A 25,624-nucleotide genomic window follows, 5' to 3' on the forward strand; every position below is an offset into this window, starting at 1 on the left:
GTAGATGACAAAAATAGCCCTAAAAGGATATTTCACTTCACTCTTTGTTGTTTATATCTGAGATAAATCAATTTGGGGTTTATTAAGAATATCCTGTTCTAGGAATTCGTGTTGCTTGTTTGTGGTCCACAGTCTGATCTCTTATCACTCACAGCTCTCCTTTCTCTGGCAGAAGTGCCAAAAGCAGAGCTTGTCCAACCAGTTAGAGTTTACAGGGGCTGGAATCCACTCCTCACAACGGTAGACACATATTTCCCTTTTTAGGACATGAGAATCTATTACGTAATTTAGGGAGCACCCGCATCTCTAGCAAACTCGTCTGTGTAGAAGAGAGGAGGAGACTGGTAAAGAGCGGCACTCATACCGACCAATCAGGTACGTGGGGAGCTGCCTCCTAGCCCGCTGATTGGTCAGAAGGCGGACACAGGGTCTAGGTTGCTCGCTCACTCTGTGGTTGGGAGTTTTTCACGTTGATGGTTTCAAGGGGAGTAGTTGTAGTCTTCTTCCCGGAGAGTGAAACTGTCCTGGGAAAAAAAAAAGTGTCGGGACTGTTTTAGGCTTTTGTAGCGGGAGTCGCAGGAGAAAATAACTTAAGGGACAAGAGATTTACCCGCTTTTCTCTTGGATAGTAGTCTCAAGTTGTCACCATGCCGGTTTTTCACACGAAGACGATAGAAAGTATCCTGGAGCCGGTGGCTCAGCAGATATCCCATCTGGTGATAATGCACGAAGAAGGTGAAGTTGACGGGAAAGCTATCCCAGACCTCACGGCACCGGTGGCTGCCGTGCAGGCGGCCGTCAGCAACCTTGTTCGAGTGAGTGGTTTTCTTCATTTCCTTTATTTTACAGGCTACAGTAAAGTCCGGCTAAACTAGGCTACCTGTCGCTCTTTGTCCCACTCCGTCCGCTTCTGAATTCCTTGAATGTTGGAGCTCACGCAGGGCCACCTACCACTGTGCGAATGTAGTTCTGCTTTGTTTGTTGAATGAAAGACATTATATATGCGGGCTTTCAAAGTTTCATGAAGTTGTTTCACTCGGGGCAAAGGGCAGTGACGCCCTTTTCCCCTTGGAAATATGCCCTGCCTCCTCTGGAGTCGACTGCCATATCTTGACGTAGGCACTGCTACAATGTATGAGCCAGATGCATCACCTCTACATGTACTGTAGTGTGATGTATCACTTCAGCTCATTGGGAAGGATAGATGTATGGTCAGTGTTCCACTAGTCGTCTTTGGATATTGTTGTGTACTACAGCTCTGCTAAAACATTGGGTTTTTACTGCCATGGAGATAATTTTAACCTGTTAAGCACACAACAGTAATGTTTGCAGGGGCTCTAATCCACTCAACCCTAAAGTATGGCAAAGTCCCTGCATATAATATAATTTGCATCCAATACTTCCAAACCCACTTCTAAAGACTAAATTGCAGCATGGGGACAAGTGGAGTGATGACTGATGACTGTTACTATTTGGTCATTGTGATAAATTATTAGACGTATGTCACCAAACTACCAGCTTAGAGGGAATCATCAGTCTTTTGAGCTATTAATTATGCATTGCCTTTTAAAACTGTAAATTACACACACCCTTCTCTGGACCAGAGGGAGCTGTGATCTCAAGTAGGCCTATATTTAGGATGAGAAACCTGCAAAACCACAGCGGTGTTCCCCAGAGCCACATTATAAGTGACTGAAACCCCATGGCAAGTGAAACACATGATTTACATGACAGTCTAGTCAATGACGGCTAAATATGCCACAAATTGATGCCACGTTTATTACGTGTTTATTACGTTTATTATCTATATGTAGGCTATCTGTATGTTTTCCCCTTACTGTTTTAAAAGGGACCCTATGATACATAGGAGGAAATGACAATGAGGAAGGCGGTCCCTCATCTCTCAGCCTGCAACACATTGTTAAATGACAAGTTTCTTACTTAGGAAAGGAGAAAAGATATCAGTATGCTGTCAGATGTTGTGGTTTACGTAAACATCCCCTAAAAAGGCAGTGGTTCCTCCAAATAGCGACTAGTATGGTAACTGTCAGTAACTGTCAGCCAGTGCGCTGCTCTCCGTCAGCTTGGTAAAGCAGGGAGTCCCTGACAGTTGTTGGGCGATAAATTTGGACAATTGCTCTGGCGTCTCCTTTCAGCACAGGAATGCTTCATTTAGAATGATTGGTTGCCATTGGCCTACAATTAATTTGTTAGGCTTTACAGTCCAAACTCATTTCAAGCCAGTGGTCTGCATTCTTTGCTTTTTTTGTTTTTTTTCTTCTCAAAAGCCACTCTTGAACTAAAAGACTTTACCCCATTGTTTGTATTGTTCGTATGTCCACACCCACCAGACTTCCTTCCTCTGAGGAGGATTACAGAGAGGTGTGCAGAGAGGATGATGGTATTTTTTTCCTCACAGTTTGACACAAGGACCTGTCAACTAAGCCACACATGATCAGTGTTTTGACTTTGATCACGTTGTGAACATAATAATAAATATAAAAAAATATAATACCTTGCTATTCTTACATGCTGTGACTATCAGTAACAATGTTTTAAGAATGTTTAGTTCCACAGTAAAACTTTTGAATTTAACTTATGGTAATATAACCGCACAATAAGATTCAAATTTAAATCAGATTTTTACTACAATATTGTTACTGAGGAGATCTGCATGGACAATTTAGCAGGGCTGTTTTAATGATACTGATACATGCATTTATTGGAATGGGGTTCAGAGGAAGTATGCTGTTCTATTTTGCATCACCTGGGTATTTGCTCTATTTATATTGCAGTGTTAAAGAAGACTAGAGGCACAGTAACAACCACCTCTTTTTAGGCCAAGTACTGGATAAAAGTAGACTTGGAAGTACAAACAGGAAGATCTATTTGCACACTGGGTTCATTGCCTGGCGAAGACATTGTCAGAACATTGCAACTATGCTTGAATCCAGAAATATTAGTGTTGCCGTTGGATTTTATAGGGATGCAGTCAGTGCTTTTCAACATGTTAGAACACATGATCATGCCCTAAGCTACAGCAGCCTAGCTGGGAGTGAAATGATCCAAGCACTCCGGACTATCTGAGGAGTGATCAGATGTTTCCAACAGTGGCATAAAGGCGTAACTCTGTAATTATTTCCAGTTGCCCTAGAAACAGTACACCGCGGACAGTGTTATGATTCCTTTGAAATGAAGGGTCAGATGTAAGTTTTAGTGGTTTCAAAACCCCACCGGTTGTTTCTGAGTCATAGATTGCAAAGCTCAAAAGAGAAAAAAATCTTTCTGTGTGGCCTCTATTTTCTGTACATTGTACTTCCCAGTTATTGATGATACATGAGTGTTCTAGGGAAATATGAGTATTTTTTACTTCTTCTACTGTCTAGATGCTATGGTTTTGACCCATGGACTCTTTATTATTGCCTGCTTGTAATCACAGATACGTGAATTCCTCCTCTATTGCACTTGTAAGTCATTCTGGGTAAGCGAGTCTGCTAAATGCCTAAAATGTAAATCTGTTTCCTGAAAGTAAATTCTTGTCGAGGAACATCCCAGGCAAGGAAGGGGACAAGGCTCTTTCGGTGTGTGCTATAACTCTTGTCCCTCAAATAGTTCCTCAATGGTCTAATTGCCTTTCTCCAGACATTCTCAGGGCGAGGCTGCGCCAAAGAAAGCCATTCACCTCATTGTCTCTTTCCCCCAGAAAACCACATGCTGCACAGACTTGCAGGCCACAGGCTACCACAAATGAAATCTGATTTCTTGAGCCAGAAGCCTGAACAGCTTATCAAGGTGGTTTCTAAATGACTTGAAATCTGTGTTTTTTTTAGATTTAGCTTTCAAGTGACATTTACCAGGGTTGTTATTGTTGTTCAGCTCATTTTCCATCGCCAGAATCTGTCAGTAAAACGGAAGATGACACTCAAAGTCCTTCTGTCTGAGGAGATTGGCTGAATGCTGGGTTTGCTGCATCCCTTGTGATAAATCTGCAGACTTGTGAAATATTAATTGCCAAGGGCCTAATCTTATTATTCCAGATGCATGGAGATGAAAAGGGCAGTCTTCGTAATGGGCCAAAATGTTTTAAGCGTAATATGACTGCAAACCATTGTGGGCTATCTTATCTGTGTTATGGGGTTACTGCTGTCCGCTTACACTACTTGGTCTCATTAAGGTAGTGAAATATGTCTCGTCTAAAGATTGAACTAAAGACCCTAAATGCCAAGACCCTTCACTAACACTCAGTATCGTTGACTTTCAGTGTTGCCTGATTGAGAAAATGAGCCAGACCTCAATTAAAGATGAATGTCGGGAATGTTAAGAATTCCTAGCAAGCAGGAATGTGTCACGACTCAGAGGGGGGTTGATTTGATCCTTTGGATGAACAACTTGAAGCACTGAAATATTGGATCAAATTATCGATGAACAAGGCTCCTCTGAGAAAAGCCTGTGTTCACAGGATGCTGTTTTGTCCTACAGCAATAGCTTCAAAATTAGGTGTTGGACACACACGCACACACACATGCAGCATGAAGCTATTAAATCTCTTTCCCAGTGGGACATGGCAAATTGTGGTCACTCTGCTTGTGGGTAGCTAGGTTGTTTGGAGAGATCATCAGTAGCTTGGAATAGTGTCAGAGACAGTTTGTCCAATGCTTTCCCCAAAAAATATGTGTAAAAATGAAATCATACTGGTTCAAAGTGTGAAATCAGTCAGAATCTGGGGCAAGGTGTGCTTGTGCAAAATGTTTTGAAAACCTAAAAGTATGGCATAAAGCTAATAACCAACTAGGTCGCAGGGCTGTAAGATTTTTCACTGCAGATATTTTGTCTAGATTGTATATTAGGTGATTCTGACGGTCCAGATATTTTTATATGCCATTTTTCCTACTCGGGCTTATAGAATGACAACATGCTGGTCTGTTTCAGTCGTTCTTTTGAGATGACTAAGCAAGGCCTTTTTTAATTCAGGCCTGTTGTATTTCATCGTTTTTGCAGTTCCGTTTTTATAGGCTTTGGATAAAGAAAAGAATGCCAATGACATAGGGTCTTGGAACGGATGAAGTCTTAGTGTTTGTCCGCCTGCCTTCACAGCCCACAAAGGCAATGTCTGGAGACTTCAAAACCTGTGCCATGTAGAGATGCAGCTGTGTGCAGATCGCTTATTGGCTCCGCTAGTCAACATCGTTTGGTTAATAAGTGCTAGCATCTTCATCTTCTGCAATTTTTGGGAGGTTGCAAAATCCCAGTGTGCTTGTTGCAATAGCCAAAGAAATTCAAATACAAGAAGTAGGGCTCCACTTCAGTTCTTGAGCTGTAAGACTTCAGTCATTTCCCAGGAAACCTCATCTGCACATATGGAAGTGGTCACCAACCTGTCACTATCAACCTGCTATTCTCTCATCTGCTATTTCTTTAAACTTTTTAAAGGATCACAGCAGAGTAAGCTGCGACACGAGAAAGCATTTAAGAAGTTTAAACTTTGCAGTGCTTAGATTAGTGTTTGATTAAGTCTCGCAGCAATCATTTAAGATCTACTTCTTTAATCTTTTACAGATGGGAAAACAAATGTGTCCATAAACCACTTTGCAGGCAAAGTGCTTTTAGGCTTACAAAAGAAAATGCTTCCCATTACCTGCCTTTCTAGCTTCCTGTAATTTGTCTATGGAAATTATTTCATGCGCTCACCATTTGAATAGAAAATTTCAAGGCTGTATTCTGACATTTTGGCGATGATGCATGGGCTAAGGGTTCTGCAAGGCTTGAGTATTCTCTAATGAAAAGAGATAACAAGGTCCTCAGAAATGCTTTGTTGTCTTAATAATAGATTCATAGCATCTGCATTACTGTACCTCTTTCTTTCAACACTCAGATGAAACTTGGACAGGATAGGAGGAGATGGAGGAGGTTGTGTGTTGAATTGATGAGGAAATGCAGGAAGCCAAATCAGGAAGGCCTGGCTGTGGCTGAGGCAGCCAGAGTGGCCTGCAAGAGCTCCAGCAGCTGTTGGCACTGCACAGGAAGGGGAGCTAAAGCTGGAGTTTGAGCCAGGGAAGAGAAACCCTTCTCCTTTAGCAGTGGGAAATTGATGGTTGCAGACCACGACAGGGGAAGCAATGCAGTAAAGGAGTTGGATCTATCAGGAAACCACAAACATGGTTTATAGCCCATTGAGTCACCTCTGTTGGGATGGTTGGGTGCTATGGTTGCCCCTCCCACCCCACATTAAAGGCATTAAAAGTAATCTCGGGTGATCTTAGTTCTCCTAACGATTCTCTTCTCTTGGAAAATGACGACTCGTCTATGACTAATCTTGTATTGTATCTCTTCTTTTTAACGGGGGGATTCACACTGAGAGCCCCGCCCCAGTAACACTGTATGAGCTGCTAAGCTGCTGTAATATGAGACAGATAGTTGTGATATATTCTCTCTGGCTACATGGCCTCTTTTGGCACAGCCGAGCAAGCCGTTTGATTTGTGTCTTTCGTCACCTTGGACACCCTGTGTGTAGCTACTTCCTGAACCAAATTAATAAACCATGTTTGACACCACTTGACAGTTGCATGATAAAGGCATTGACCTTCAGTGCAAACTCTATACTGTCGTTGTGATTCATTATTAGTCAGAAGCCATCTGATACCTTCTGAACAGCACACTTGCTAGATCTAAGACTATTGATGAAGGTTAGCTAATGCAGGGCTGTGCCAGCAATTTGTGCGAGCACGTTTCATCGGATTGCAATGCAAAGTCACTCAGACTGGGAATCCATTTCTGAGCTGCACTTTGAGGCACCAGCGTTCTGTACAGTGTAACATAAGCACTATTATGTGATACTTTCCCATTACACATGAAGGTTCATTTGTAGGACATTGCTAAGGACAGCAGTGATCACGCTTGCTAGAATTTTGCCATCATAGATCTCTGTGGTCACCATGACTAACATTGCATTGTGCAATGGCTGCCCAACATGTGAAAGGCAGGCTGTGTCTTTGCAGCCTTGAGGCTTTGAGAGTGGCCTTTCTTCTCCCGGCAGAGCGATGGGCTGCTGTCAACAAAGCCTAGTCTGTTCCACAGGCCCGGACACTTTATCAAGCTCCTTCACAACGCAGGGTTTCCTCACAGCACTCTTGGCTGGAACAAGGAGTGTCAACGTTTCCACTCCAGACACAAATGGTAAATGAGTTTCCCGGGCCAGCTGTACAACCTTACAGCGTGGTATGTGACAGCATAGTGCAACAATGACACTGAACCAGTGAAAGAATTTAAAAAATAAGGTGGAGGTGAATTACTTAATGACTGCCCGTCCTTAAAGTTGTTTGCTAGGATCTGTTCATGGAGCTGGCTATTTGTGCTGTGATTTGGGTTGTGGGTATGTTGCCCAATCAGCCTGTTGCAAGCATGCATTAACAGGGAAAAAAGAGCAGACCAGAGGGCCACTCCCCTGATTTAAGAATGAGTTGAAACTTTCAGCTTGGGTCAGTGATGGGATCAGAATTATCTGGTCCAAAAACCTGACAGTGGCTCAAAATAGAGAAGGGGGCCAGCCAGGCGTCATGACACTGCTTGACAACAGCAGTTATAAACTTGGGTCACAGTTCTATTTTTACAGCAAATTGTTTGGATCGTGGCTGTGGACTGTTTTTGAACTTCAGACTGCAGGAAAGGCTTCGGAGGGGAGGAGGAGGAAGACAGAGGGGACTTGTAGACTGAAGTATCAAGAGGCTCATCTTTGCTTGGTGTCAGATGCTACTGTGCCTGAAAACATGATGCTTTAGGGAGAATATGACTCAGTGCTTGTGAAATACAGCACAGTGTAGATAGCTTTTTTTGGCCTCCCTATTTTAGGCCTAGACCAAGTAGTCAGATTCCCTCTTCTCTCCTCTATTCAGCCACAGTCCTGTCTGAACTCGCCTTCATCCCATATGGGATGTCAGAGTTGTCTTAACAAATCAGTTCAGAGATTTAACAAGCAAACTGAGATAATTTCCTCTGAGTGAGTAGAACTACAGAAGCCTACACTGTTAGGGTGGCCACTCTAACCTTGTTTACAAAGCTCTTTGGTACCAGATGCTTAACTCACTCGTTCATAGTTGAGGGTTAATTTGTAAAAATCAAGAATTGCTTTTGAAGTGCTTTTGGAATTTAAAGCACCCCTCCATAATATTACAGCAGGGACATCGGGCTAGGTAACTGAGGCACACACATACACACACTGTAATCAGAAAGCTGTTAATCCAGATACCCCCCTGAGACACACAGATGCATGGGGCGGTCAGGTAACGTGTCGGTATCTTGCTCAGTGACACTGTAACAGAGATGGAGACTGGCCATCACAGGAAGCAAACTGGTGATCTTCTGGTCAGGCTGGACAGTTTCTAACAACCAGTCCACCCTGCCATCTGATTTCAGTATGCTTTCCTACGGTCTCTGTGGTCAGTGTACATAGTAGTTGCCTTTGCAACTTCTTTGGCCTATATATATGTAAGAACTTACAAGGCAGGCCAGCCCTGTTGCTTTCTTAGTGGGAGGCTACTGTTTTCTGTAGTGTTGGCAAGGCTGTAAGGTCTTCCTCTTCTTTCCTCCCCCCTCACTTGTGTTTACTACTCTTTCAGTGTCCTACATCCCTTCCCCTCCACTCCGTGGTCCCGCTGCCCTTTAGTTGAACGGGACAGGAACGCTGTCGGTTGTTTTTGGCTTTTGTTCATAGCCACTCAGAAGTGGAATGTCATGGTGGCATATGTAGGCTGCCACTTCGGTCTGAGACGGACAGCCTCTGCGAAGCTCCAGTTTTAGCCTGGCACAACCTTTGGCTCTAATTTATAACCACTCAGTTACTCAGAGTCCCTCTGGTCCAATGAAAAGCAAGTGAGGAGGTGTACGTCTGGTCTGCCCCATAACAGGCTCCACGTCAACCATCTGGAATGGCCCTGCTACTGCCTCCAGTTGGACACGCTGACGAGCTCTCCTGGAATGCCCATCCAGCATCAACACTACATCACAAATAACCAAATTGAAAGTGCAGCCTACTTTTCTGTCATTCTTATCATTTCATATTTGTTGCCTAAATGGTTTCCAAGTAAACCAAGGCTAGCTTATATTGCCTTGCAGATGCTGCTCCGTAAGCATTCTTATAAAACTGTGTAAACTAAGTTCAAGGCCTTATTTTAACACTGGAATATGTTCCAGCGTGCTGATCACTGATGTAATTTTTATTTATTATAATCACACATAGGGTCAGACGTCTACCTTTCAGGCAGTGATGCAGCGCAGTTGACCCAGTCAGTATGATTGTGTCCCTGACTGTCTGAGTGCATGTGATCTACCACCCATGGCAGCTCGATGTGGGTGAGTGTGTCCCAGCAGAGCTGAGGTCATGGTGGGGGATGTGAGTCATCTTGGCGTTGGAGGGAGAGGAGGCGTTCAGCTGCTTTACACATTATAGCTGCGCTCAGGCCTGGCTCCCCTCCAATAGTTCCCTTCATGAAACAATGGTTCATCACCGTAGTAGTAACAAGACATGTTCCTAAGAAACTGCATGATTAAAGACCAAACTGCAGAGTTTCTGCCTGGGAGTAGCCAGCCTCTAGGGAAAAAGATGTATGTTGTGGTAACAAAGTATTAACTCATGCTCATGACCTGCTATTGATATATAAAACATGCGTTTGTGTTTCATAAAAGCTTGTGAATAGATATAAAATGTTCACCCTTAAGTTTGTATATAGAGCCAGTGCAGCCGCACCAGCCCCTTTTCTAAGACACGGTGTCGGAGAGCTCTAACTTGACCGATACAAATCCTTACAAATGATTGATTATAACATCCCACAGGTCTGCATATTGACAACGATATAGCCTAGTTTGCATTATTCTTGTCAATTGTTTTGCTAACAGTAGCATCTTTCATTGCGAGTATTCTCAGTAGGCAATGCCTTGATAACTCATCCCAGGTTTTTACCAGAAATAAAACTTGATTAACAAATCTCTATCCGTAATCCCTTATCAAAAGCCTAATTCAAATAAACAAATCTTTATTCAACAAAACAGTCTTATTAATGAAACAAAGTATATCAATGCAATCAACTAAAATCAACTTATTATGGCAGTGGGGGAGGCGACATGGCTGATCAGTGGTTAGAATTGATCCCAGGCCTTTTCTGTGTGGAGATTCCATGTTCTAACTGTGTTCACTGGGGTTTCTGCTGTCCCAAAACATGCAAGTCAGGTGGATTTGCCCATATGAAACCGAGTGTGATTGTACGTCTATGTGTTTTGGCACTGTGATGGACTGCTGCTGACCTGTCCGGGTTGTTTCCCTGACCTTTGCTCAATGTATGCTGGGATAGGCTCCCTGAAAAGGATTAAGGTGGATGAGAAAATGAATGAATGGCAAGTGGATGTCAGTTTGAAACTTGCTGAATAAGCTAAATTGAAAAGGTACACAAATTTTATTAAATTGTACCCAAAATGTTAATTCATTTGTTGACAATCATATGTGAGTTGTATTTACTGATGAAGCATCTTTGTTTTCCAGGTGGGGAAGGATACTGTCCAAACCACAGAAGACCAGATCATGAAAAGGGACATGCCACCAGCTTTTATCAAGTAAGCGCAGGAAAATCTGCTGAAAAGTGCTCTACTCACACAATGTCAAACCTCTCCAAGTTTCAATGTATTAGATGAAATAATTCTTCTTGAATGTACAACCCACCAGCCTCTCTTTGGCTCTTTCTCTCTCTCTCTTTCTTTATCTGTTGCAGTAATGGCTGTTTGTACCCAAGCAAAGGTCAGACATGGCATGTTAAGTGCCTCGGAGTCTTGCCCTGGTGTAATATAAATACTAGCAAGAGACTCTTTGCCCAGGGAAGAGTTCCTTTACCCCAGAGGAGAAAGGCATCAAAATCATACATATCCTTATGATCCAATGGCAGCTGCTTTGGGTTAACCCCAACATATGGAGAAGTAGATAGCGATGTAGAGAGGCAGAGATGTGCAGATTTAATCTATGCGTCTGTTTCCCCCATTGAGTCAGCTTCTGTTTACATTTGCTTTGAATTGTTTAATTCACACCATATCAAGCCTCTTTAAGAAATCATTAACTTGTGCCCAGCTGTTGCCTGTTAGTATCACAGTCTTTCACCTACTCTTATTAAATGAAAGGCTACAGTAGAGGGAGGGAGTGGCAGGTCCTGGGAGCCCCGCAAGGTCAGGGATGAAACGCATTGGCAGGCAGAGGTCGTCGGGCTCAACACATTTGGCGCCTCGAAGTCACATCGTCACCCTGTCGTCATCCATCAGCACATGTGCTGGAATGTGTCTCCTTCACTAAATATAGTGTCTGTTGGGGTCCGGTTTTAATGCATGGCTGTCTCGTCTCTCGCTAGTGCACGCTGAAGGACACTGTTGGCTGGCTCTGCGAACACACACACACACACACACACACACACACACACACACACACACATACACGTCAACCCCTTGATGCCATGCACATATATTAGCCTTTAGCCTTCAGGAGACTTGTGCCTTTGGAAGAATGGAAACTGAGCTCTTTTTGTCTGGCCCCTTTACAGTGCTTTTTAGTATGTGGAAAATACTGATAATGTTCCCCTATTACCCAGGCAACATTTGGCCTGCAGGCAACACTAAGTCAGGATTCTGTGGGAATTGGAACACGTGTCAGTCCTTGGCTTGTTGCCTGTTTCTATGTGCAGTACCCCTGTTCTGATATGCAGGTGGCATGTACGAGGCTGAATCAAAGGACTGCGCCTTCACTTTTGCTCCTCCGAAGTTCACTGATTGAATTGCACCCCTGGAAACAATTATCAAACATAATTTTTCTGTACAAAATGATATAAAAGTCCCTCCTTTGGGATTTGGCCTCCATCAGCTTGCATAGTAGTGTCTGCTTAAAATGTGATGAATAGCATATGAGAAGTGGAAATGAAGCTAAGTTGTGTTTAGACAGCTCTTGGTTAGCAGCAGTAATGGTATGGCTAGCTACATCCCAATGCTTCCATCTATTGTTGCTGCAGGCAATTAGCCGATTCCATGCGTAATGTCCATCTGGCTTTTGAAGAACTTTGCAGCATGACTTGCTTTGAGCACTGTTTTTTTTTTACTGGTCTTTAAATCACTCATCCTCTACTTTCCATAGGGTGGAGAATGCCTGCACTAAGCTGGTGCAGGCTGCCTCCATGCTGAAAGCTGATCCATACTCCGTCCCTGCTCGTGATTATCTCATCGATGGCTCCCGGGGCATCCTCTCTGGAACCTCTGATCTGCTCCTGACCTTCGATGAGGCTGAGGTACTTTTTTTTTTAATATACTCTATCGATACCTGGAAGAGAAATTATCTTTTCTGCCTGCTAAACAAGAAAGTCAGAATGCAGGGTCTGTTGCAGAATGGAAAAATCCACCCCCTGATACTCTTACACAGCTAGGTATCGTTAATTTGTGATGTTCAGTTCATTCCAGGATTTATTTTGTGACAAAGTATTGTCATTTACTGTACTTCTTTGGTGTAACCACTTTATCTCAGCCTGCCTCATGTACGTCTACTTCAGTTTGTGATTTCCTACATTTCCCAGAATGTGGCTGCACCCCTTACTTAATACAATGTAATTGCATTCCGGTCTATTGAGACTACTGTCAGTGGAGACGTTGGTATCTCTGCCTCTTCTACCATGGATTTCTCCCTGTATGATTGTCGAACAGTGCAAAATGGCAGCTCTAGAAAGAAGCTCTTTGATTCTGAAGGACTGACACCAACACCTGACGTTTACCGCTATTAAAATCCATTGTAGCTGCTCTGGAAATATCCTGACATGATGTCAAATTGTCTACCTTTGGTCAGTTATCCACAGGAATAAGAAAAATACAGCACCAAACAACGAAATGGGCCCAGAAAATGCATGGTACATCATTAAGCAGTACTTTTAATAGTGTCAAAGTGTTTTAGGGTGGATTTGTCCTAGAATAACACCCTGGAGTGGGTAGGGATTTAGTGTCCTTGCTAACAGACACTTCACTGGGGCAGATGCTTGCTGTCACAGGGGATTGAACCAGGCCCTTGTGGTTGAAGGACGGTCTCCCTACTCCCTACACCATGCTGCTGCCCTGCCGGTTACTGTAATGGCAGGCATAATGAAACAAGGCAGTTTCAGTGAGCAGTAGAGACAACTCTGGTTTGCTGTGCATAGACATCGCTGACATGTCCATGGAATTCTCCATTTAAATTCTTGACAGTTCATGTATATGCTATCTAGAAGAAACCCCCTTCATGCAGAAGTCAGTGGGGTATAGATTTTCTCAGTACTATGCTTTAAAGATTCTGTGAATTGAGAACACTTCTCAGTTTTCCTTACACACACACCTCCTAAATCTTAAACCAGGCAGGGGTACCATGTATCAGGCCTATCCCTGTTTCCTATAATGGATGGGGGTTAAAAAAGTGGCGGATCAGCTCTCAGCGAGCGGGACAGCAGGCGTCCCAGCGCTGTCTGCAGCAGTCAGCAGGACTCAGCAGGAGTCATCAGTCAGCGGTGCCATGATGTTTGCCAATGCAGGTCAGGGACAGCTCAGTGTAGTGGAGTGGTGATTGGGGGGTGGGGGGTGGGGGCTGTGGAACCAGCAGCACACATAAAGCTGGAGCGAAGCAGGACAAAGAGGCTGGAATGTCAGTAGCCAGCATTATCAGAGCCTAATTACAGGGGCTGTGAATGAGGGGGTGTTTGCATAATCACTTTTCCCTGGGAATAAAGCATAGTCGAATCAGCTTTTGTTGATGTTTATGTTCTTATTGCCATAGGTTCGCAAAATCATCCGCGTGTGTAAAGGCATCCTTGAGTACCTGACAGTGGCAGAGGTGGTGGAATCTATGGAGGACTTGATCACATACACAAAGAACCTGGGACCAGGTCAGTCTGCTGGTAGTATGGCGAGAAATCTTGACATTACTGTATGTCGCGGATTCTGTCCTGGTTGACCAGTCCAGGCTATAAATTGGAGTTTAACTGATATTATTGTTTCTGCTGTGTAAGCACTCCTGTGTGTTTGTTGCCTGTGTCCAGGGATGACGAAGATGGCAAAGATGATAGATGAGCGACAGCAGGAGCTGACTCACCAAGAGCACCGTGTGATGCTGGTGAACTCCATGAACACAGTCAAAGAGCTGCTACCCGTCCTCATCTCGGGTAACCATACACTGCTTTCATATCATAGTGGCATTTTTAATGGAAAGGGGATTCTTATGCATTGTGTATTTCAGTATTTTTATTACATTTTCATGTTTTTTCCCACATTGCTTGTCTGAAATCTGTGGCGCTGTTGTGTCAGATCCTCCATAGCTGTCAAAAAAGCACTGCTAATGTGCAAAGGAAACATCTAGACCAGCACAATGTATTTTGGGTCAGCATCATAGAGTGGAAATATCATAATGTACTTGTTTGCCCTCTGCTCTGTTACGTACTTTAGGTATCAAGATATTTGTGACAACCAAGACATCTGGGAGCCAGGGTGTGGAGGAAGCCTTGAAGAACCGTAACTTCACCTTTGAGAAGATGAGCGCCGAGATAAACGAGATCATCAGAGTGCTGCAGCTCACGTCCTGGGATGAGGATGCCTGGGCCAACAAGGTACGTACAGTAAATTACATTCATATACCTAGGTTTGTCTATGGCTCTCACTCTCAAATGCACACACCCTCACCACATTTTTTTTAAAAGCGGAATAGGAAACCACTTTGCACTTTCTACGTTCATCATAAACGTTCATCTTTTTTGCATTTATTATGGGTCAGAACTGGAAGCAGTTGATTGTATGAGCAAAGTTTGAATTTTGTCCGCTACACTGTGCTCTCACATGCTCCCAGAATGCCTTTGGCAGAAGGCTGCAGGCTGGACAGACCATGATGTGACGTGGTGCTCATTTACTGTTTGGTGTTTTTTTTTTCCCTTCCTTAACAAGGCATGCACTTTGTTTCATCAGTATGGCCTTATTCCAGTTGTGAAAAGCGCTTTTGTTGTATTTTAAGCTTACACATAGTAATTTATTGCTCATTTCAATTAAAGCAGTTATGCTTTAAGTTTTGTTTCTATGTAGCTGGTTAATCACTTAAATTCTTATTTTTTTTACCCTATGCTCTTTCCGCTCAGCATGTACTGCTTCTCTCCTGTGTCCCAACACTCTCCAAATGACTCTTTCCTATGCTTCTTTTCTATTTGTTGCCATTTTTGGTTGGTCTTGGTTAGTATGTCCAGTTAAACATTTGTATTTATGTCGTTCTTCCTTTCTTTTTACCATTTCTTTCTCCCTTCACCCCCTGTAGAAGGTAAGCCTTGCCTCTCTCGCCCCTTGGTTGTGCGGCAGCATGTCTGGTAGATGTGTGTGCTGTCTTGTGCCATGTGGTGCCAATGCGTGCTTTTCAGTCGTGAAACAGTTGTGAGGTTAAACTATTGAGTATCCGTTAGTTGAGTGAAATGACACCATAGTAGTTTGAATATTATAATACTGCTAATGGAACGGTATATTTGAGGAAGTGCTCAGCAAGCTGAATTGCTGAAATGTTGATCTATGCAATTTTTCTTTTCTCTTCGGATTTGTTTTGCATCATGACATAACATTGTATGAACATCTGTGTGCCCTCCACCCATGTTATTTAAACCTCAGTAAATGCATGTCCTTAACTGGTCAAATTATTGACCCGAGTCATGCAATATTGATTTAGGTGTCATTATTGTAAATCCCCTCAGCATTTGTGCGTTTTCCTCACCAGGAAGATCAGGTTTCTCCCACTCCTCCTGATCTGTGCTTGCACTTAATAGCCATTGGAGAAGGGTGCATAGAAAATCTGATATGGATTTTGTTCTATGAATGGCTAATTTTCAGTTTTAATCCCACAGATGGGGGCCCAGTAGATAAGGGCAATTTACTCACAAACCTTTTTTCCATGATTACTACATATGCCTTCTCACTTTACATGATCCCCATTACTAATGCCATGTGCCACACCCCTCCATTCTATGAGTAATACCCTCCTGTGTGTTTGAGTGTATTACGAGTGTGTGTTTGCGTTTGATATGAGTGTACTGGTCAAAGGTTGCTTTCTGTCTGTCTTTCACTTCACCAGCTCCCTCACACTCGCTGGCTTGGTCATTTGCAACATCCCCACAGCTGTTTACTTACAGTACATCAGCAGCACAAGTTTGAACAGTAAACTAATACACCCCCACAGCTCTGGTGACATCACTTCACACCTTTCTACTTCCTGTTTCCTTCTTTTTTTGTCCTTCCTCATCCTGCGCTGCGTTGGTCAACACAGTCATTAGTCTTAGCAAGTCTTAGCAAACATGCTTGTTGTTCTCCTTCGTTTTGACAAGAAAATTAGTGAGGACAGAGGCATGTTTGTCTGTGTATAATTAAAAAAAAACCAATCTGAGTTTCTCATATTATGATATGAAACTGATATTATTTGCATACCAGTCAAAGATATTTGGCCAACCAGATGAGATTTGTTTGCTTGCTGCTGTGGAGTATTTCCCTTTGGTTAGGGTTAGGAATGCCCATATTATATAAAAGATGCTGTAGATGTAGAGTATAGCATTTCTGTAGAAATCTGATAAGCATTAGGTTCACATGGGCTGAAATTCTGAGAACAGTTACATGTGTTATTTGTATTTCTGTTATTGTACCATGAAAAATAAGCTCACTTAACCACTCAATCATCTCCTCTGGTCTCCCACTTTGCCACATGTCCTGCTTTGTTTTGCAGACTTGGCCAATGAATGGACTCATTGTCAAGTCAACTGCTCTTGGACAGATTGTTGTATTTCCATCCTCTCCGATTGAGATACAATGGACAGTTGTTTGGCTTTTACAACATGACACACTCATTATCGACAGTGGAAAAGAATGATGGAAACAGCATGCGCTAAATGGTTGTGCCTGACAGATGTTAGCAATGCTGCCCATTGAAGTTTCTCTGTGTGTCTTTTATTGGAATACTTTACAGTGGGTTAGATCGCGGCGATGACACGCACCTGGAGTTTTTCCTGACCATGTAATCAGCTCCGGAAAAACTTTGTGCCCTTGCATAGTACAATTTCTTAACCGTTGTTATAACCTTATCCTTGAAGGAGTAAAAATACACACCGAGCTCACTTTCAATGAGTCATGACCTGATTCCTAAATAGGAATATATTTGTATAATATCTCGCGTTAACCTCATCCAGACATAGATCCATGCCAGAATATATGACGCATTGCTAACTCGCCACAAAAAATACTATTCACAGGAGTGTTGACTTCAAAAATAATCACATGAAATTCTGAAATATTTCATACTTTCATACCATGATCTATAAAGAGAACATGGATATATATGAATTAGGGCATCGATCTGCCCCTTTTGTGTTGTTTGGGTGCATTGATTGCCTTTAAGTTATTCATTTATTCTTTCTTTCAACCTTCCCCCCGACCCCAAGGACACAGAGGCCATGAAGAGGGCTCTGGGGCTCATCGACTCTAAGATGAGCCAGGCCAAGAACTGGCTGAGGGATCCAAATGCTCAACCAGGTAATGAAGAAATGGATCAATGTCCTGTACCTTAATTTATCCATTCTACCACTGATCATGACGTCAGGCTGAGTATCCTGCTTTAGCCAGTCGCTTTATTGATGTATTCCTGGGCGTGTCTTGTTTTCTAGGGGATGCAGGGGAGCAGGCTATCCGCCAGATCCTGGATGAAGCCGGGAAAGTCGGGGAACTGTGTGCAGGGAAGGAGCGCAGAGATATCTTGGGCACAAGCAGGACTCTGGGTCAGATGACTGACCAGGTTTCTGAGATGCGGGCGAGGTACAGTATGAAAGACGCTTCTTTGTCTGTCTCATATTTCAAGCAACCCACGTGTCTTTTATTTGACATTCCCGTGTTCTGTAACTATGATAGATATGCTTCCTAAATGCCCTAATTTAATTTTCATTGGGTAATTTGATTCGGAAATGCTCCCTTGTACAGTAGCATTAGCAATTTCCACCCTAAAAGGGGGCGAGTGAAAGGTGGTAAGCATATTAGAAGGGATTATGGTGTGTAAGCGTGGAAGTGATATCCTTCCGATATAAAATCTGTCTGTCGCCAGGGACCTTGAGTCACGCTACATTAAAAGCAGCTGTCTGGTATTAATCCATAATCTACTTTAACCCCTGCTTGAATTACGTCTTTGAAAACTGAGAGATGCCTCTGAGCCTTGTCTAGAAATGGAGGCATTAAGTTAGGAAAAACTATTCTTAACAGGAGGACCAAAAGGCGTCCCAGAGCACTTGAGTAAATAGACACAAGACGAGTGTGGACACACACGCACACACACACATAGGCTTTAAAGGCGAAGCAATGGTGCAATTTATGGTATTCACAATGTCTTTTTTATCCATCCCAGAGGTCAGGGGGCATCCCCGGCTGCCATGCAGAAGGCCCAGCAGGTTTCTCAGGGGCTGGACGTGCTCACAGGCAAGGTGGAAAATGCTGCCCGCAAGCTGGAGGCCATGACTAACTCCAAGCAGGCCATTGCCAAGAGGATTGATGCTGCGCAGGTGAACTCTCTGCCATAGCCATGTCCAATCGATATCTATAATACAATTTAACCCTTATTTGAAACTGCATGGTTCATAAACGGTGGAATTAAACTTGAAGATGGCTGAAACTTCTGGTCATGTCAGTGCATTTGATAGTGTTTTGAGTGTTCCTCTTGTTTCATGCCCCTGCAGAACTGGCTGGCAGACCCCAATGGCGGCTCGGAGGGAGAGGAGAATATCAAGGCCCTCCTTGCTGAGGGTAAGAAGATTGCGGACATGTGTGAGGACCCCAAAGAAAGAGAGGACATCTTGCGCTCTATTGGAGAGATCGCTGCCCTCACTGCCAAGCTCTCTGACCTCAGAAGACAGTAAGTGACTAACCGTTGGAAATATTAGTCAAACTGACCATATTTAATCTTTAAGTGAGGCTGGGCATGGACAGACCTTATTTCAGATATAGGTTCATGAACACTTCAGAGCTGCACTGCTAGGCATTTGACCTGCGTTGTGTTTTTCACTCTTCATAGGGGTAAAGGTGATACCCCAGAGGCCAGAGCTTTGGCTAAACAGATCGCCACAGCTCTCCAGAACCTGCAGTCCAAGACCAACAAAGCTGTGGCCAACAGCAGGCCTGCAAAGGCAGCTGTTCATCTGGAGGGAAAGATTGAACAGGCCCAGCGCTGGATTGACAATCCCACCATGGATGACAGCGGTGTGGGTGAGTCTGGCCACCATCCTCCCCACCTCCCATGTCTCTCTATCTTTCTTTCACACACACTTAGTCACATTCCTTCCGTTCCTCTTGTGGTTGAATTGCAGGCCAGACACTTTGTGTACAAGTCGGCTTTACTTTCTACTGTACTCTACATTCCGCAATGCTCACCCAACCCCGTGATTTCTCTCCTTGGTTTTGGCTTGTCTGCTCCGAGGCCTGGACATCTTCTCACATGTTTACAACAAACCTGGAGGCTTGCTGTTCTAAGAATTGTTGGGTCAGAGACTATACTGGAGAAACACTTACCTCTAAGAAACTATATGAAATGATGTAGAAATTAAGAAAGGCATGGATTGCTTTCCCCTTTCCCCTGTAGCGTTAGTCCAAGTACCTAGTACAATATCGAAACTACCTAAAAAACTACCCTATCAAAATGTTTGCTGAGTATATTCAGTTTTGACTGTTAAACATGGGAGCAGAAGACATTATCGAGGGCTTGGAGCCAAAGGGGCGTAAGTGAGATTTTGGGCAAATATGAGTATTATATATCAATTAAAAGGTCTCAGTGAGATCTTTTCAGTGCCAAAAGGACACAACTGAAATCATGACCCATAAGTTTTAATTAAACAAAATCTGAAAGCCGTAACGGTAAAAGTAGGGTTTTGTTTGCTGCCAAAAGGGCGTAACTTTCGCCCTTTTGACACCAAGCAAAACCCCACTTTTGACACTGAACAAGCATTGTGGGTAGAGGATTCTAACAGCACTTAGGTCAACTCAAAATGCATGCTGACGTAAGTACTGCTAGCATGATCACATCATTTTTAGTATCCTATTCATATCCTAATTAATATTCTAGGTCAATATTAGATGAATGTAAATATGTTAATATTCCCATGAAATACTATAGGCCTATATATTCAAAATGTTATTTTATAATGTTAGGAGTGTGAACTGGTCAAGATGAGCTCTGATAGTCAGACTGCTAGTAGCTGAAGTTCTCCCTCAGTGTTATGAGGAGTTTTACAGGTCTTTGAATGTGTCCCAGGACACATCAATAAGTGATGTGTCCTGGGACACATACAAAAATGTATTATACTAGCAAAAGAAAAAAAAAGTAGTAGTTTAGAATCAAAAGTATTTCTTATGTCTAGTGAGGTTTATTAAAAAGGTTTATTAAAAGCTTTTAACAGAAAAAATGTATCAATCAATTTGATATGTTCCATGTAGCCTACAATTTTAGAGGCCTTGGTGAAAGTTGCTGAGAATTACTTCAAGATAAAGATATTCATTCTGATCTTGTTTTATATTTCAGTGTTGATTGAAGTGTAATTGCTAGATTTGTATTAAAATGAATGTGTTTTACAATTGTTTACTTACATACGCCCATATTCTGCATGGCTGTATTGGGACAATGTTTGTGCCAAAAAGGCGCATTTCACTCTTTTGCCATTTTTAAAAAAGTTAACAAATATAATTCAACTTAAACTGTAGCAGTATTGTTTTTATGGTAATGCTTAATCTGATAACACAAAAAGTTAAAATATTGTGCTTAGTATGTGGTAACGGCAGCTGATCCAAGTTTGATCAAAATTTGTTTTGGCTCTCCTGTAAAATCTACTATAACGCACTTACGCCCCTTTGGCTCCAAGCCCTCGTTATGTTGATGTGAATCTTTACATGCATGTGTATGTTTTTGTGTTTGTGTCCAGGCCAGGCGGCCATCCGCGGGCTGGTGGCAGAGGGCCGCAGGCTGGCCAACGCCCTGCCAGGCCCGTATAGGCAGGAGCTGCTGGGTAAGTGTGAGCATGTGGAGCAGCTCATGGCCCAGCTGGCAGACCTGGCCGCCCGGGGCGAAGGGGACTCCCCTCAGGCACGTGCCGTGGCTCAGCAGCTCCAGGAGGCCCTGAAAGTAAGACGGCTCACATTCACAGTCACTCTCAGACTTGCAACCCCACTATGATAGGTCAGGATCCACAGATAGGTATAGACAAGCACTCCCCCTGCTGGTTACACATACGCTACATGCACTTAGTATGACCACTGTATTCCTACAATATATATTGTATCAGAAGGTATTGGAGTTCAATAAGAATAACTAGCTCAGTTATTTGATTTATTTGTACAAAGAAAGCTGAATGCAACATGTTTGTATTTATAAGCTCAATGAGCCGCCATGAGTCTGTTGACTGTTTGTAACACCTGCATGTCGTCCCCCCAGGACCTGAAGGGTAAGATGCAGGAGGCGATGACTCAGGAGGTGTCTGACATTTTCAGTGACACCACCACTCCCATCAAGTTACTCGCAGTGGCTGCCACTGCCCCTCTCGACGCCCCCAACAGGGATGAGGTCAGTGACATCATCCCTCATCCATCGCATCATCACTCACCTAACTGTTATTCACTGTGATCTCACTGGAATAAACAAAGTTCGTTTAGTGGTGTTATATTTATTGGCAGGGCATCAGATTATAAATAACAATCCATTTGGATAATTGCTGGCAACTTATCATGTGCAGGTCTTTGAAGAGAGGGCTGGCAACTTTGAAAACCATGCCAATAAGCTTGGCGCCACAGCAGAGAAGGCTGCTGCTGTAGGAACGGCCAACAAGAGCACAGTGGAGGGAATCCAGGCTGCCGTCAAGTCAACAAGGGACTTAACACCCCAAGTATGTTAGTTTTATGTTTATATCTGTTTCCAACTGTTTGTCTGTCTGTCTGCTACTCTGCATCAACATTTTGAGATGTTTAAGTCATAGAGTTTTTCTCTCTTGTTTAGCCAAGTGTTTACCAGTTGTCTGTGGATTGACAGTTAATGGCTAGAATATTTTTAGGTGGTATCTGCTGCTCGTATTCTGCTGAGAAACCCTGGCAACCAAGCTGCATATGAACATTTTGAGACCATGAAGAACCAGTGGATTGACAATGTGGAGAAAATGACAGGTGAAGTGTCGCAAAGATTTGTAACTGTCTGGCAGCAAATTAGCTTTATTTCATACTTCTCAGTGTAATTCCCTTAGATTAACCTGGCATTGATGTTTAGGTTTGGTGGATGAGGCCATCGATACCAAGTCCCTGCTGGATGCCTCAGAAGAGGCCATCAAGAAGGACCTGGAGAAGTGCCGCGTGGCCATGGCTAACCACCAGCCCCAGATGCTGGTCGCCGGTGCCACCAGCATTGCCCGCAGAGCCAACCGTATCCTCCTGGTGGCCAAACGAGAGGTGGAGAACTCTGAGGATCCCAAGTTCAGGGAGGTGGTGAAGGCTGCATCTGATGAGCTGAGCCAGACCATCTCTCCGATGGTGATGGATGCTAAAGCCGTGGCTGGAAATATCCATGATCCAAGTACGTTTATGTCACTCGCTAATTTTAAGATTCGGTTTCATATGCAGAGACTGCTCTCGGTCTGCGCTGCAGTGTGGAACCTCTTGATTACTAATGATGTGTCTTTTGTGCTGACCAGGTCTTCAGAAGGGCTTTCTGGACTCGGGATTCAAGATCCTTGGTGCTGTGGCAAAGGTGAGGGAGGCCTTCCAGCCCCAGGAGCCAGACTTCCCACCACCTCCTCCTGAACTGGATCAGCTGCATGTAAGTCCTCAGATCCTGCTGTAAAACAAAACTTTCTGCACCAACCCGTGGATTTATAGTGTTGCCTACCTACCTACCGACTTTGACTTGTCCCCCCTAGCTTAACGATGAGCCTGCGCCACCCAAACCTCCCCTTCCTGAGGGTGAGGTCCCTCCCCCCAGGCCCCCGCCCCCAGAGGAGAAGGATGAGGAGTTCCCCGAGCAGAAGGCCGGCGAGATGGTGAGCGAGCCCATGATGGTGGCTGCCAGGCAGCTCCACGACGAGGCCCGCAAATGGTCCAGCAAAGTAAGTGAACATAGAAAATACTCCCCTAGGCAACTAAGAAATTTAAAATGTAATGGTCCTTTACTTTGACGCCCTGTGCTCTGAGATTGATTATGTTCCTGTCATGCTTTTATAGGGTAATGACATCATTGGTGCTGCCAAGAGAATGGCCTTGCTCATGGCTGAAATGTCACGCCTGGTGCGCGGAGGCAGCGGGAACAAGCGCGCCCTCATCCAGTGTGCCAAGGACATCGCTAAGGCTTCTGATGAAGTCACACGTCTGGCCAAGGAGGTAGCCAAGCAGTGTACTGACAAGCGTATCCGGACCAACCTGCTCCAGGTCAGTTAAGTAGCCTTTATCAAAAGCTTTGGCAATGGGTTTTGACTGTGGAAAGAACATAGATAACATTTTGGTAAAAAAATATTGTCATCTCACCATACTTTCTGACCTTGTTTCAGGTGTGTGAGCGCATTCCCACCATCAGCACACAGCTCAAAATCCTGTCCACAGTCAAGGCCACCATGTTGGGTCGTACCAACATTAGTGAGGAAGAGTCAGAGCAGGTGAGCACAATCATTGTTATGGATGTGTCATATCACAGGATGTCCTTCCCTTTCTTAAAATAGCCTCACATTGGGATTATTCCAATTTACCTAATTTGATCATATTTCATTTATTCTTTTCCAGGCTACAGAGATGTTGGTTCACAACGCTCAGAACCTGATGCAGTCTGTGAAGGAGACGGTCAGGGAGGCCGAGGCAGCTTCCATTAAGATCCGGACAGATGCAGGTTTCACTCTCCACTGGGTCAGAAAGACCCCCTGGTACCAGTAAGAGAAAGGCCAATGCTCCTCTGCCTTATGCTGCTTCAGTCCAGCTGGCCAGGAGGAGAACTGAAGCTTGAGCAGGAGATTGAATGGACAAACATATGCTTTTTCCAAGCTATGATATCAGTGCCCACTAACCCTAACATGGGCGAAATCCGATGATATGCTTTTACTCAACTGGTCCCATGCCCTGTCTGTAACAGTGGCTGTTCTGCTAGAATGTACAAAAGGGGGAGTCAGTGCAAGTTATGGGTTAGATTCTTACTGGGAAATTCTTTTTTTCTAAAGTGTGTAAAAAATATGTTTTAGAGCTTATTTTGACAAATCCCAGGAATATATATATTTTGATTAGAGGTTGGATTTCCTATAATGTCAGGTTGATTGTTTTTGGTCTCCTTTAGACACAGCCCATAAGTTAAATTTGAATAGCAAGATTTTCTCAGAAGACATTTTTATATCTTTGTACTGATTATTTTATGTCATTTTTTGCATTCATTCACCTTCGCTAGGACAAGCACACAAACTCACGAGGAGTTGTTACAAGTACAGTATAAGCCTTTGCTCAGCTCACACAAAATATATTCAATGGTATTATGTCTGTTTACACTATGCTATATTATCAGAAGTGAAAAAAAAACACTGTTCCTTATTTTACATTTTGTAATGCAATTGTAGCATTGTTTGTTTTCTATTATTAGGAATTCTGCCAAAGACATTCTTCTGCCACGATATTTTAAACTATGATTGTCTTTCTTGGGTCAGCAATACATGGTTGGGTTTTAAGGGCTAGTTTGTTAGACAAGTTAATTAATAACTTCTACCTGCTTAGAGGTGATGGTGGAAACTGCTTGTAAACTTACATTCAACTCACATGTTGCATTGTTGAGATTACATGTAGAGAAAAACAGGCTTATGCTGCAATATGAGGCGTATTGGCTCAAGACCAGCAGTCTTTCTAACCTTAGGTGTCTTCAGAGGGACTTGTCTTGCCCATCTGGTTTTTCTGAACACTGCACAGTTGTACGTCTCATGTTGTCTTGTGCACAATCATTGTTGTGAAATATGAATTGCACACACTCCTAGGTAGTCAAGGGAATGGCCTGGGCATAAGAGATGAAGCACAGTGTCATCTGAAACTGGTGAAATCCTTCTTATTTTGTGTTGTCTCATTCAACTCATCATGTCTTGATACACTAAACATAATTGGCCACAGATTGTGGCCACACTAGTTGATGTTTTGAAATGTCTGAAGAAGACCATTGGTGTGAATATGTCTTTTCTAAGAATCTAATACCCAGATGATGTGCCTTGTGAAAGAAACTTTATTTGCAATATATATATTGTTTTCATTTACAGATGTTTTGTATCATCTGCACAAGGAATCACCAATATTGATTTGTTCAAAACACTTTTGTTGTACATGATTCTTCTATGAAGTTACACCTGCTTCATCAGTTCTAATAAGAGTCAAATCAAGCTCTATGCAAACCCTTACAAATTTTGCTTAACAAAATATGGAAATTATGCAAAACTTATTTGGGTTCAAATAGAGCTAAACCAAGTTCTGCTTAGACATTGTTCACAATTTTGTAATAAAGCATTTTATAGCACTTCCAGGTGTGTTTTCTCTATTTTTTCTGTTTTTCTTCTAATCCATTGAATCCAGG

General features: G+C 43.2%; 1 protein-coding gene across 1 annotated transcript; it reads left to right on the forward strand.

The window, feature by feature from the left end:
* Positions 1–479: 479 nt before the first annotated feature.
* On the forward strand, positions 480–25,562 carry vclb (vinculin b). Its single transcript, XM_071529477.1, has 21 exons — positions 480–815; positions 10,529–10,599; positions 12,152–12,302; positions 13,805–13,913; positions 14,067–14,189; positions 14,470–14,630; positions 17,478–17,568; positions 17,700–17,847; positions 18,428–18,581; positions 18,756–18,931; positions 19,091–19,281; positions 20,988–21,187; positions 21,497–21,625; positions 21,795–21,944; positions 22,110–22,218; positions 22,319–22,621; positions 22,740–22,864; positions 22,965–23,150; positions 23,266–23,469; positions 23,589–23,693; positions 23,818–25,562. Exons 1-21 carry the CDS (start codon positions 648–650, stop codon positions 23,962–23,964), a joined length of 3,201 nt encoding a protein of 1,066 aa, XP_071385578.1. The 5' UTR covers positions 480–647; the 3' UTR covers positions 23,965–25,562.
* The last annotated feature ends 62 nt before the right edge of the window (positions 25,563–25,624 follow it).

Source organism: Centroberyx affinis, unplaced genomic scaffold (assembly GCF_046629955.1).
Source record: "Centroberyx affinis isolate AG114_WGS23_722 - 3 ecotype Tasmania unplaced genomic scaffold, CSIRO-AGI_Caff_v1 ptg001792l_1, whole genome shotgun sequence".
Taxonomy (NCBI): domain Eukaryota; kingdom Metazoa; phylum Chordata; class Actinopteri; order Beryciformes; family Berycidae; genus Centroberyx; species Centroberyx affinis.

Bases quoted from the DNA above. Each gene is read 5' to 3' on its own strand.
- vclb (XM_071529477.1), top strand. From the start codon at position 648: ATGCCGGTTTTTCACACGAAGACGATAGAAAGTATCCTGGAGCCGGTG. The intron at 22,622-22,739 runs GTACGTTTATGT...TGTGCTGACCAG, and splicing joins TGGAAATATCCATGATCCAA to GTCTTCAGAAGGGCTTTCTG. The intron at 23,694-23,817 runs GTGAGCACAATC...ATTCTTTTCCAG, and splicing joins GTGAGGAAGAGTCAGAGCAG to GCTACAGAGATGTTGGTTCA.